Here is a 14,564-nt window from a genome sequence, read left to right on the forward strand (position 1 = left end):
GCACTAAACACAACCATGACCATAGGAAAAGTATAGGGCTTTGTTCATTTGTACTTTGGTACCAAACAGTGTACCTGAGAGTCAAGCTTGCTGTCAGAGAAAGGCTCAATGTAAGAATAGCCTATATTACAGTGAACTCAGCTGAGTCTGCACTATGTAAAAACATTTATATAAGATTTCCATCCTCACTTTTGTTATTTATCAGGTGGCTGACATCGTTTCAATGTTTTTTTTCCCTCGTCAGATGACTATACAATGGCTATAGATGCAACCTGCCAGTACTGTAAATTAGGTAATTCAAATATTCTAAATTTGTGCGACTGACAACAAAGCAGAAACAAACAGTCAGTAGTTACTGCCATGTGCATGACCTGCAGACTGAACAAAAGGTGGCCGTATTATTTTGCATTTAGGAACTTAATTAGGTGGGCAACTTGCCAGTCTAACACAGGGGTGACAAACGGAGACAAACAACCGTTCATGCTCAACTTCACACCTGCGGGCAGTTTAATAAATATACCCTGCATGTCTGTGCAAACCAGAGCACCTGGAGGAACCCAGTGCAGGCACAGGGAGAATGTGCCAACTCCACATAGAGGGATTCAGGCGGAACAATTGGACAAAAAAACAAAAAACAAACAAACTCTGCATACCCTCGTAGTTTTATAAAAGTGAGGGAATGTGCTTTGCATGTTCAGTCTACGTCGGTGCAGAGATCTCATTGAGATGGATGAGCGTGCTGCGTTCACCACCTGACTGTAGAGATGGATTTAGAGCGACACGTGTATAAAGTCCTGACGATCTTGGTCACCACGACGCCGTCAGTGGCGATGAGAAGATGTTCAATAGATCTGATGTGGAGGTGCAGGCCGGTTCAAGTTCAGCTTCATGTGATGAGTTAGTAGTCACTGTTAATTTGGAGATTCTTTTTTTTTTATCAAGCAAACACAATCCTCAAAAAGCCTCCAGAGTTTCAAGTCACACTCTAATTGTGTGAAGTGAGGAATGAATATTCACTACAAGTGTAACTCCCACTCCCTGACAGAGGCAGTCTCGCCTGCCAGAGGTAAAAGCAGGTGCCATGTCAAAGGTCGCTGTTGTTAAACTGCATAATTCCTGGCACAAACTTCTTGATTTAAGTCATCAGACATTGAGATTTGAAATTTTGAAGAAAATCGAGGACAGATCAGTCCTTTGTTGAGGAGTTCAAATGAAGTGCATTCTTTAAATAGCTTTAATCTCTGAAGAACACACTGTTCTACAACTTAGGAGCAGGGAAGTGTCAGGGGCTGATAAATCCCAGTGTTACTAAGCTACTTTTAGTACTTTACCAGCCCTGACTAAAATAAAGCATCTCTTAAAGTATTAAAATGTTGTAATTTAAGTTGTTATAAGTCTTATTTTTGTGGCCGAAGAGCAGCTCGATTCATCAGCCGGGCTCATGTTTCCTATTCATTTCTGGCTGGATCTGAACAGTCTTTCTTTCTTTTTTTTTTTCTTTTTTTAAATGTGTCAGCTCCCTGCAGGACTTCCACATGATGGCATTTTTGCTGCCAGTGACTTGTAAACCAAAGGTCAACCTCAGCAGCCAGGGCCAGACCTTAAGGGCATGTTTAGCAAACCAAAACACCTGTGCAGTGACAGTGATAGTCTTTCAGCCAAAATTAGTTTGATTTACCTCCTGGGCTGGACGAGAACTCTAAACATTACAGCAAACAGGAAGTCGCTGCTGTTGGCCTCTCCCTGAAACTGTGACTGACACTGCAGCTCCTGGTACTTTCTGAAAAAGGTAGACAGATTATTGACAGATTGAGATATATTTAAAAAAATTTGACACTTTTAAGAAACCAGACACCATTTTCAGCATATTTGGTTCCCTCCGTTGCCTCGGCAGAAACTTTTAAATTGAAACTAATTTCCATCACAGTTGCCGGGGCCTCAACAGTGCATCAAAAATCTCTCTCCAGGGAAGTCCTCTGTGTGCGCGTTATCCTTTATTGTGATAATAAAGCTACGGCTGTGCAGATCCTGCCCTTAAAAAATAAGAAAAAATGAACAGGAAATCGATTTCAGAGTCAGGCTTAAACTTTCATGAAAGTCTGTCTTGACATTTCTTCCCAGAGTGCTGCAACATTTGCCCTGTGTGAGCCCCTGATGAAGAGGACTCACGCTGGTAAATACTGGTTTACAGGCCTGTAAATTAGGGGAGTTAAGAGGGCATTAGGGGGTAAACAGCGATGGGTGATACTTTAATAGTGACAGACTGCACAAATGGATAGTAAACACATTCAATTAAAAGAGCGGGAAACAGCCATGAGGAGAAAATTAAAAGAAAAGTTGATTGTGTTAATATTTGTGTAACATCTCTTTGGCTTTGTAGTGAGCTCCAGCTGGTTCTTTGTTGGCACTTCTTCCATCTTTAATTCTCTTACTAGCCTAGTGCATGTGTGTGTGTGTGTGTGAGGGAGAGAGAATGGGCGTGCACGTGCACCAGCAGGCATCTTCCTGCGACCATTGTTGGTTTTAATGTATTTTTAATTTCCCATGAAGTGACTGGAGTCCTCAGTGACCGGCACTCCATAATTGGCTGCCTGTGTGAACATCAGTCAGCTTAACGAGAGCGAGGGAGCTGCTACTGCTGCTGGATGTGCTCTCTCTCTCTCTCACACACACACACACACACACAGGTATGCACTCACATTTGCAAGTGAATGTGGATGGCTTTCGTTTTTTTGTATCTTCTCTGTCGTCTCCTTTCCTTCCCGTTGTCTGCGACACACACATACACACACATACATACAGACCCACAGGAAGCAAGTCTCATTAATCGAGCTGGTGCCATTTCTACCAGTTAGACGGCGTGTAAGGGAATGGTGTATGAATACAGGTACAATTACCTACACGCTCCACATTAGCGCAGCTGTTAGCCACGGCCCACTCGTCGCATGCACACACACACACACAAGGTTTCAGGGCTGTTTACATAGACAGGCTCAGAGGGGACATGATGCTCTGAAACATATCATACCTTCACTTTAATTGATTCCAATTGGACATGGGATATTTAGAGGCAGGGTGAAATTCCTCCTGCCCATACCCCCACCTCTCCCACTCCACTCATACATAAACACAACACCACTGGAAAGCTTATACAATACACACCATGACGCCACATTCAGAGTAGTTTTGTCATATATAGGATTTATTTACACTTTCTATTTACAGATTTTTTGTTTCAAAATCTTCTCTGTACACATTTAAATTCAAGAACCACTACTCCTGTCACCAAGACGCTCTAGTATTATTAGATTTTTCTGAGTGCTCATGAGGCAAAACACATGGGAGGCTTTTTTTTTTTTCCTCTCTCCCCCGGTTTGGTTTTCATAAACATATTTTCATGTCTGCAGAAGTAGAGCGAGAGAAAAAAAAAAAGTCTAAAAGAAATGAAAGCAGCTGAAAATGTTACTTAAGGATACCCTCCTGAAGATGCTCCCATAAAATGTTTGAAGTTTGTATGTGTATATGTGTGTGTGTGTGTGTGTGTGTGTGTGTGTGTGCTAATAGAAAAAAAGGGGCTCCAGCCAGATATCACCTAGGCCTTCATCACCATGGAGACATGTGTGTGTGTGCTGAGAGCCAGTGGGCTACAGCCAGGCTAATTTGACACCGGGAGCAGTAGAGTGTGCTTATGTGTTTGTTTATGAAACCATCTCTTTTCACAAAAATCTGACAGGCAGTTATTTTTTTTTTTTTGTTAAAGGGAAATTACTGCATGTGACTTTACAGCAACATCTGAGAACTTCTTCTAATGGTTTAAAAAGAAGAAGGAGGGTGTGGGGCCTACAGTACAGTGTTTGCCCATGACTCACACATACTCACACACTCATACACACACACACACACATTCACACACAGTAAACTACCTGTCAACCTCCAACACTGTTGAACCTCGACATCACTTCTCCCCCCCTCCCACAGTGTTCAATATAAACGTGTGCAATAAGGCAACATAACATCTTAAAAACTATAGTAATAGGGCTTTGGGTAATAAACAGGGCAATCGCTGGCGGTCTGCTAGGCTATGCCTCCCTTGGTTACTGTTGCTATGCCTGTCAAGCTTTCAATTCTTGGTACATACTTAGTTCACGATGATAACAGGGATTTAACACTCAAAGTTGTTGTTGGGTGATGTTGGCAGGTGGTTGATGGATGGTGCTGCTGACGTCTGCATAAACTCTGACAGCAGCCAACACTGAGGGGAGGTACTACTTTTTTTCTGTTGAAACATAACTTGTATTTGCCCAAACTATTGTAGCAGGCCCACTTTACTTACACTTTACTGCTTGTGTTCGTAGTTTTGGACACGGCAAGATGTGATCTTTAAATGCTGAATGCCCTGTGCACATCATTTCAGCATGTGGAGAACACTAAAGCTTGACAGGCCCGCTCTGCGCCTAGCAAACAGTCAGTTGCCAAGTTTGGACTATTAATATGGTGTAAATGCCCATAGGGTATTCAAACAGTTTATGTACGTTGGCGGATTACACACCCCAAAAACTAGATGTGTGAACAAAAAAAAATAAAGATATTTTCTGTCTTTTCACAGCAAATTCAAAATGTCATACTATTGCTTAAAGAAATCTAAAACCTTTCCCAGTTAATTTGAGGTCAAAAAACACATATCTAGGATGTTGTCTCGTGTCTCCAAAGTCAGGCACAACTTAATAGACTTGTCATGTAAACAGCATAAAAAAATAAAAACCAAAAAAAAACGGAGAAAGACAAATCTTTAAAATGCTGATTGCAAGAATATATCTGATACAAAAAAGAGAGAGAGGAGGGGAAGAAAAAAAAAGGCTATAGACTTTTAAATTACGTGCAGTTTTTTCCTTGTCAGAGAGCATGGGAGATGAGGGGCTTGTGAAACCGGCGCAGGCTGTGTGGAAAAAAAATAAAATAAAAAATCCCGTCGTGTGATCAAAGACTGACAGCTCTCACAGAAAAAAAAGCCCTGAAACTTCCAAAGAAACACAACTCGCTCCCTCTCTCTCCCTCTCCTTCCATCTCCCCTTCACACACCTATGCACACCGTCTTCGCGGGGCTCGGGCGGTGACAATAATGGATCCTGGCGGAGTCGCGACAGGAGGCTCCAAACGCTAACAGCTCTGTGTTATGTCATGAATGTCTGATTACCCCCCTCCCTCCTCCACCCGACAGTACGGCGTTACCGACTTTGGGTGAAGACATCCCATGTGCTTTAAATGAACGGGACAGCGAACGCAACAAAGACGAAGCTACCGCAGCCGTATGATCACAATGACCAGCGTTAAGTGGAAGGCCGTGTGTGTGAGAATAAAAAAGCTTGTGTTTAAATGCACCTGTGGTTTTTTTGTTCAGTTATGTGCAGCTCACTATGTGGAGAAGGATTTTACATTAAAGGTTATGTTGAGTAATTATTATCTGTTAAGCCTGTCGTGCTTCTGTCGCATTAGCGAGGAGTTCAGACGAGTCTGGAAAAAGATGTGAAAAATCTCCCACAGAAATCAAATAAAAAACATTTAAAGCCATGATTCTGCTTCCATTTCATCGTGTTTATATTTGCAGCGGTGGGTCCGTCTCCACTGCGGAGAGATGCATTTTGTGAAATTTGCCAGACCAGTTGGAAGAGAATATGGTTAGTGTGCGAAGCCACAGTGCCCTGATTACCCTCAGTTTTGTATAACAACATGGAGAGAGGATCGGCCGCGGTCCTGAGGCTGAATTAAGGGACAACTGTGTGTCTAGGGCAACCCCAGGACGTCGTCCAAAATCTCTCATGGTTTCCACTGTGAAGCTGAGCAGAAAACAAGTTATCACGGCCTCGCTTCCAGTTCACATGAGCTAAGATGTTATGATTTTAATTTTGCAGTAGCCTGGTGCTGCTTACACATGATTCAATTAAAAAAAACAACATTGAACAAGCACGTGTAGATACATTTTAAATGTGCAAGATGTACTTATAGATAGAGGCTGCAGGAAAACCTATACTCCAGTTTCATATGTTTATAGACCAAAAAAGCCTTATAGGTGAGTATTATAATAAGAACTATAGTAAGATTCAGTCAATGTTGAGCTGGGTAAAGAAAATCCCTTATTAAAAATTACCTTGTGTTTAAGTTGTATTTTTAAGGTGGTATAAAATATCTTCACTTGGACTTTCATATTCTATCTGCTGTCAATGAGACTCCACACTGACAACAAAGTCCTATGAAGTCTACTCTCTGCAAATGTCAGACTATTTCCACCTACACAGAATCAATGGACGACACACTGGAAGGATGCATGTGGCATTTTTAAAACTCCCATAAAAACAGAGCCTGTGAGACACGGGGAGAGGAGAAGATGCATCCTAATTAAGTCTTAATTGTTAGTTTAAATCATCACAACTTCCCTAATTTGGTTTCCATGGGGAGAATTTGACTTGACTGACGGGTGTTGTGTGTTTTATGTGTCTGTTCAGGCCTTAATGAATGGATTTCCAGTTTCTTGTGTGTCGGTGTGTGTTCTGAGGTAGTCTTAGGTTCAGGGAGTAGGAGGAGAAGGAGGGGGAGGAGGAGGAGGAGGAGGAGTGGATAGATAAGTTATGGCCCTTCATATATACAGGTCTAAGGAGAATCTAATGAGTGAGAACAAGTAGCTTTCTTCCTCCTAATGGCTTATTACCTTTGATGTCGATCTGCGTGCAGTATGTGCGAACCTACCGACCTGCAGCCTCTTACCACTGTTTGTCTTACACTCAAAACGCTGTGATGCCGGCCTGTGGGTGGGAGGACGGGATAAACAGGGATTGAGCTGGCGTGTGTGCTTTGTGGAAGGAGGGAGACCTGATTGTTCCCCTCTAGACTGAGATTGAACATCTCTCTCTCTCTCTCTCTCTGTGAAATCCTGATGTGTTCATGAAGGAAAACAATCTGTGTCCCTCCTGACAGGACGCAGGAGGGAGAAAGAGGAAGGAACAGAGGAGGACACGTTCCATCAGGTTGTGTTATGACCAGGAGAGGGGCTCAGATATGTAAACCATCTAGCTCAGTGCCCTTTGCTCATCTTTCTTTCTTTGTCTTTGCAAACCAGGAAAAAAAAAAGGTCACATCTTTGCCTTGGGGAACAAAGAACAATGTATTGCAGTGGAATTGGAAAATAATATTAGGCAGGAAAGAACATTCTTCTGAGCCAGACTAGTCCTCGGGCGATGCTGAGCAAAAAAGCTCATGGTCCTGCATCAGGCCCGAGGTCGGACTTTTGAGGCGTCAGCTTGAGCGAACCAGACTCCGACATCAAAGTCCTGGTTGTGGTCTTCGATGACGAAGAAGAAGAGGGATCTGCACCGGACTGCAGGAGTGCACATTTCAGAGCTGATCAGAAAAAATAATAATTTAAAAAAAAAGGCTCCACATCAACATGTTAGATGAATGCTACACCGCACGTCCTCCCAGTCATTGGCTGATTCAAATCTCTTAGTAGCTGAAAGGCCCAAGGGGCAGTTTTCGGAAAAAAGGGAGGTTAAGAAAAAAAGGGGGGGGGGTAGGTCCTTCCATGTAGGAACAGAGGCCTGTAAGTCCAGTAGACGACTGTAGGGAAGAGGAAAAGGAGGAACAAGAGGAGGAGGAGGAGAAGGGGAGCAGCTGCGGAGCGCCACGCTCATCATCTCTTGTAGTGGTTGGGCGCGTCGGCAAAGGCGAACTTCAACCTGTAGGCTTCGGCCAGCAGCACGCTCACTTCCTCGTTGCCCCAGTGCATTGTGGGGAGATTCTGGAGGAGGATCATTAGCCCCTGTTGGAACAAAACAGAAGGGAAAATGTAAGTATTTAGAGGAGAGAATAAGAATTGCAAAATGTGCTGGAGTCGGAGGAAACCAGTAAACAGTTGATGGTGATGATGAAGGCAGAGACACATCTGTGACTGTTTCATAAGAAGAGTGAAGGTGATATGAGGAGAGGAAGGGCAATCTCACTATGCAGGCAGGCAGTAGTATTTGTCTTATTATATTAAAGAACATGATATCAACCCAGCAAGTTCATTTTCACATTCAGCACAGTGTGGGTTTAGGTCAGGCTCTTACGTTGGCGTTTTAATTCCTCTGTGTCTGACAAAGAACCAATTTGGGCTTTTTCAAAAATAATAAAAAAGAAATAAGCCGTGAGAAATTAAAAGAGTGAAACCACTACTTGGATCTGACAGATATGTAACACAAAGCAGGTGCTGCCGATGCACGGGCTGGCAGAAAGCGTCCACCAGAGAGAAGGAGCTGATTAAAGCAGGAAGACCCAACATACACATCCATGCTGGTGGTGGAAGGTTAGAGTGTTTGAATAAAGACAAAAGAAAAAAAAACATCTTTACAACATGCAAACTCTGACTTGATATCTCATCTGTGTCCATGCAGGATGAAATCTGCTGTTGGATTGATCAGATCAGACTTGTATATGGTCTGGTTGCACTGTGATCAACTCCCAGCCTGGTTTAAACGTTACGCAGCCTCTGCAGTTCAGCAGCATTTGAGAAAAGAAAAATCCATGCAACATGTTAATAAGTTACCTAATTAAGCCTCATCGGGCTGTCTACAGCAGGCCCGGCAAAAAGCCACAGATGACCTGTTCCACTGCAGAGGGAAATAAGCCGAGCCAGTGCAGCAGTAGGTTGTTGAATGCCTCAATCAACTTAATTAAGTGCTATTATGGTGTGTAGATGTGGCTAGATTTAGAAAGCGGCTGCATCTCTGCCTTGGTTTACCGCTTCTTCGGCTAAGTCCTGAGCATCACAGAGAGCCGTAACGACGGCAACATCTGAGGGTGTGATTTAAATATCATTTACATCCCATTTCTCTGTTGCGATTATATAGTTTTTTCCACTTTTCCAGCCTCAGATCCATATTGGAACACTTTACCTTAACATGCAGATGATGCAGTGGACAGCTATGAGCCTGTGTGTGACAAACTGGGGACATATTTGTCTCTCTCTCAGACCTGTTATAGTTAGACTAGCAACAACGCATCTGGTCTTTACAAACGATAATAACACACTGTGGCATCCATAAGACTACTTACACATTCAAGGAATACATATTTATTTGCATACAGAGCAGGAAATGAGTTGTCGCTTCAGACACAAGACGCATTTTAATGATAGGTCTGAACTGATGTACTTAGAGTGTGTTGATGCCAGGCCTCGGTTATACCCAGTGCTCAGATATTATCTACATCCAGAGTAGCAGGTACAAATGGGCCCAAAGGCGACTTTTAATAAGCTATAGAGCTGCAACCCCTGTACAATTAAACATAACTACGGCACAAAATATTATTCCAGGCTGTAGCTGCATTTGGGATCCCGCAAAGTATCGGTAAGTATACCCTTTGGGGTCTGGTATGTACAAGTATAATGTTAGTGTAGCAGACAGGCGCAGCTACACTCGCTCTCTGCCTCTGCCTGTGTGTTTGAGTGTGACAGAGATGTTATTAACCGAGTCAAAGTGGTTTAATAACAGCTGCGAGAAAGAAAGAGAGAAGAGACAGAGAGGTGGGTTGGAGTACGGGGTTGGTAACAAAAAAAAAAGGAAAGAAAGAATAAAGTGTCAAGTACAATTCAGTGAGGCTCACTCCTTTCCCCGGATTCCTGTTCAGTACATTACTGCGCGAGTACGAAGACAGACAACAGCAACATACACACACACAAACACACATACACACACATGCGCAAGTTCAATCTTGCAGACTAATGCCTCTCTCTCAAAGGGGAATGAGACTGGTTAGCAGTGAGACAGACTGCCTCTGTGTATGTGTATATGTGTGCGTGATTGTGTGTGTGTGCATGCTATGGATCAGTGTCTCGGGAGTTTTCATCATCAAGGCTGGAATCATTGCCGTGACAACAGGGTTTACAACCAATCATGGTGCTGATAATCACATCGAAGGACAAATCACATTGGGTCTTGTGGTGTCTACACTCATCTGACTCCAGAGCAGTTTGCTGCAGCGGGAGGATGTGACTCCGGTACGAAAAAGAACCTCAACGCCGGTCCAAGTATTTGAATGTAAATGTAACGAGTCCGCGGTGTGGTATTATACTTAACCTCTATTTTATTAGCGTGTCAGAGAGCTTCTAAATTTTTATGCAGGTTCCACGCTCATCTTTCTACAACTGCTGAGAAAGTCCAACGACACAGAACTTTACGTGGCTATATTTACTACGGCGAGTATTATTTTACCCTCCTACGAATTAAATCGAAGGTGTTTTTGGCTCCATTAATTTTTTCCTTCCTCGCTTGTTTTTAATGAGCCAGCGAGATGACCCAGACGACTTTTCAACAGGAAAAAAAAAGCATTTGTATTCTGAGCGAGGGTGGAAAAGTGCAAGTTTTCTTCAACTAATGAACCTCAAAGCTGCCATCCTAGCCAGATTATACAGATTAGGCTGAGGTTTCACCTCTGCCTCCTGAATAACTAACAGCTAAACCCAGTTGAATATCAACTTTTGTCATACAGTAAATTTGGAAAAATTGTTTTTCTGAGCTTAACTAAGAGAGCAGCGGGCGATAACAGCAGTGACTGACTTTTATCAGCCTTAGGCCCTTGATATGTGTTAAAACCCTGTTGGAGTATTTTAAAAAATTCACAAGCAGCCGGAGAGCGCTGCTTAAATGCTAAGAGATTCGGCCTCTTCTGTTGTCAGGCATAAATCGGGATTCTTGATCCGTGATCTGAAAATGCTGCTCCGTGTCAAGACCATCAAAGACCAGCCTGTTGTTAAATCTGTATAAAATAAAATGAAAACAGTATAATAGATGTTCCTTTAAGACCTGGACCTTGACTTTGAAGGGGCGACCTAATGACTTTCCCCTCCCCGTTCCGAAAGACGCACTCGGAGAAGCATTTCCACTCGGAAGTAGAGGGAGGGAGAAGGAAGAGAGGAAGGGCAGCCTGATCAGAATTCAGCTTGCCTTTCTCTCATCTGTATTCAATAGAGCATCACTATCAGCTCTCTCCTTTCATCACTCACCCTCTCGCCCATTCACACACACACACTCCAAAATCCAACTCCAACCATTTTGCTTGCAGCTAACAGACTGCGGGGTGGATGCTTGTGTTACATCTTTATGTTTGTTATGACTGTTCGCGTGGAAACAATGAGATGCTTTAAAAAAGAAGGAAAGAAAAACACTATTTGAACTGCAGATGTCCCGCTGAACACCTGTGAGGATTGTGAGGCTGAGTACAAATCACCAGCAACTCACTAACTATATAAAATAGTTCATTTAAATGGAACAAAGACAAATGAAGTAAAGGAGATGATTAATTATTAAGAACAGTGGGTGGAGAGAAAAAAACATTGTACAGATCTGTACAGATTGCAGCTAATGCACTCACAAGTAGTTCATGTGTCAGTCAGCCTTAAAGAGTACTTACTGTACATGTATGTTTATGTGTATGTGCATGTATAGCATACATCACTCCAGTGGTCGTAGCTGCCTGGGGCTAGACACCGTGTACTTCCCATACAGTACTTGACTGCCCCGGGCTCTTCAGGCAAAAGGGGAAGCTTCTCTGTGCTGCATCCTGTCTACACATGGCATCACTCCACTAAAAGAGCCTTGTTAAATGAAATCTGAAGTCCTGACAGTGGAGAGATTTAAGAACTGAGCCAGATAATTGGGATGCTGCTGCTGATGTTTGTTGATTTACACCAAACCGTTAATACCAGGGAAGGAAAATGTTGCCGACTATTATCGACAGTGACAGGTGTGTAATTGACATGAATGCTTACTGAAATCTGAAGTTCCCCTCCAGTCAACAATGTATTTTGCTTTTTTTTTTACTTTGCTTGGATGTCTGACCTTCACAGTGTACAACAGAGGATGAAGGAAACAGTGTGTTTTCACTAAAAGCCTGTTCTCATATCCATCTGGTGTAGGAGGGAAGTTCCTCTGTGCTGAGTGTGAGGTGTGTGTGTGTGTGTGATGAATTTCTGACATTGGAACTGGTTTGGAAAACCAATAATGGTTTAATATAACTTAGATAAGTGTGATGTGGAGAGCTGAAGCCTCAGTGCACATGCATCTGAGAATAGACTTCTCAGTGAAGCAGGAAACCTGTTCTTTCTTGCATGTAAAATTAACGAAAGAAAAGAAAAATATATTAATAAAGTCTTTATCTCTCAATACCAGACAGAATCAACAATTTAGATAATTTTCAACTGGGTTAATTCACTTTTTTGTGGAAAAACAATAGCGAATATAGTATTTTAAATGTCTTAAAACTAAAGAGAATTGGTCAGTTCATTTTTTTAAATATACTTTATCTCCACAACTCAGATCACAGTAATGTAAATGCAACTTTGTGATGGACAAAGCACTACATGTGTTAGAGCAGCTAATAATTAACTAGGTGGTGAAAGTAAATGAAAAGTAAATACTGTCTGGCTGGACTCAATGCTAATATTAGCAGGCTACGCTAAGTAGCGCTCTCCCAGAGGAAGCTAGTTAGCCTCACAGCTGGTTGAGCACCGTCTAACAGCACAGCAGGCCCATCCAGAATATTTGATGCTGTAATGGGGCAGTCTTTGAAGTTGCTGATGTTACTAATATAACTAACTATGTGGAGGGAGGGAGAGGGGGGGTTGTATTGATCAAAGTTCATCGGCTAACATTACACAGGGCTATGATGTGCTCAGGACGGAAAATGAGAGGAGCTCAAATTTCACTTTGAACTAGTAATATTAGCTAAGTCAACTGCTCCAGCTTTGGGTAATGACGGTCTCATTAGACTCAGCTTTAAAAGCTCAGATGAGCACAATTGAAGGATCTTTTGAGTGAGCCCCGACTGTTAAGCCTCGGCAGCACAGAGCGGGAGCACTAGCAGGAGGGGAAATCTAGCATGTGATACCAAATCTTTATAAATCAAAAGCGATCGCTAATTGCTAGGCTACAGGAGAAGGACCAACCACTGTCTAATCAAACGCTGCTCCGGGCACCACCACCCAAACAAACATAATATACACCACATCCACGCGTGCACTGCACTCGGGCGTGCTCTACCGCACAAGTTAACATCCATAGTGACTGAGGAGCTTCATTAAGAGCATATTTCTGCGTGGTAACCATCTGCTGGCTATCACTTCTGTTGGGCTAATGACTTTAATACGGTTTAATTGCATACATCTCGCTGTCAGGGGGGAACGCTGCAGTCACTCCACTCCACACAGGTGGCAACACTTCACGCTGAGAGGCCATGAGTGTCTGAGTGAACAAGCGTGCGCGCTGCCATGGGGATAAAAGGGGAATCTGTGTACGGTTAGCACGTGTTTGGGGGCCGTGGAGGAAACGTATATGCAATTAGAAATGAGAGAGATGTACAGAAAGAGTGTGTGGCGTAATGTACGGAGACGTATGCATGTTTGCTGCAGTGTGTTTTATGGGAAGGAATTGGTTAAAGAGAGGATGGAGGTAACTGTGTGTTGTCTTTGTGCAGCTAGCCTTGTTGTGTATATGTGGGTGCCTGTGGTTATTCAGGCATGAATATCCATTTATCCCATAATACTAACAAACACATTGATCCGCCATTACTGTATACAGTACACTACAAAAAAAAAAAAAAAGGGAAAAAAAAGCAATTAGCTCTCCATCTCCTACGCTTGGCAAGGCTTAAAGTGGTTAATGGCTATTGATACTGAGGGGAAAGCAGATTGTCAATAGAGTCAGTGCTAAGGCTCTTTGTTCAAAAAGAGAATGGGATAATGTATTGGTTACACAGAGAGCCAAGGCCACTGCCAAGTGAATTTATTCACTGTGTAAATAGTTATCGTTTTAACCTGCATCTGACCGGGGTGAGCTGACTTAATACACTCTTTCCTAATCTGACCGTCACATCCGCGCAGCAGCAGCAGCAGCAGCAGCAGCAGCAGCAGCAGCAGCAGCAGCAGCAGCATCTGCTCTGTGTAGGATCAAAACATTAAAACTGGTTTGGAGGGAATAAACGATAACCTGATGCAAAGCAGAGCTCATTAACGCCAGGACACATTTCAAATGAGCTTCAAGGGTAGGGTTCAGAGTCGTAAGTGTGAGCACTGGGCTGGATGAGATGATGTATGTGAGTCGTAGGTGATGATTAGTTAAAGCCTAAAATTGAGTCAAATTGCATTAAAGACACCGAAAGTCACTATCGGTTACAGACTCATGCATCGAGACAAGAGTGAGCTCGCTGGTGTGTAGGAAAAGATAACACACACACAATTAAAGCCACTCTGCCTGAGAACCAAACGGTGTGTCTCCTGGCAGAATGAGATGGTGCTAAGTGAAGTGAGTACATTGAGTGCCCAAAGTCGTGCGAGGTGCCTTGCTGTCTTTCCCTGCAGTGTCAACTCCAGCTCCCAGCAGTGAGCGGCTAATGCCCAGGAGAAATTAAAAGAGGGGGGGGAGAGAGATGACAGGTGTGGTGCGCGCATAACAGACCAACAGGCCCAGATTTGTGGCTAAAAATGGCAATCGTCTGTGGTAGCTGTTGTGTTTCTTTGACATGTATCATTACACCTCCGA

General features: G+C 43.1%; 1 protein-coding gene across 7 annotated transcripts in view; it reads right to left on the minus strand.

The window, feature by feature from the left end:
* Positions 1-3,184: 3,184 nt before the first annotated feature.
* tbc1d22a (TBC1 domain family, member 22a) overlaps positions 3,185-14,564 on the minus strand; it is a 127,234-nt gene continuing 115,854 nt past the window's right edge. For all 7 annotated transcript variants that reach the window (XM_085768636.1, XM_085768638.1, XM_085768634.1 and 4 more), the window contains one exon: positions 3,185-7,810. In XM_085768636.1, coding sequence (XP_085624762.1) covers positions 7,682-7,810 — 129 coding nt within the window. In that variant the 3' untranslated portion in view covers positions 3,185-7,681. The remainder of the gene's footprint in view (positions 7,811-14,564) is intronic.

This window comes from Trachurus japonicus, chromosome 23, assembly GCF_045865225.1.
Source record: "Trachurus japonicus isolate A0001 chromosome 23, Traja_1.0".
NCBI classification, from domain to species: Eukaryota; Metazoa; Chordata; class Actinopteri; order Carangiformes; family Carangidae; genus Trachurus; species Trachurus japonicus.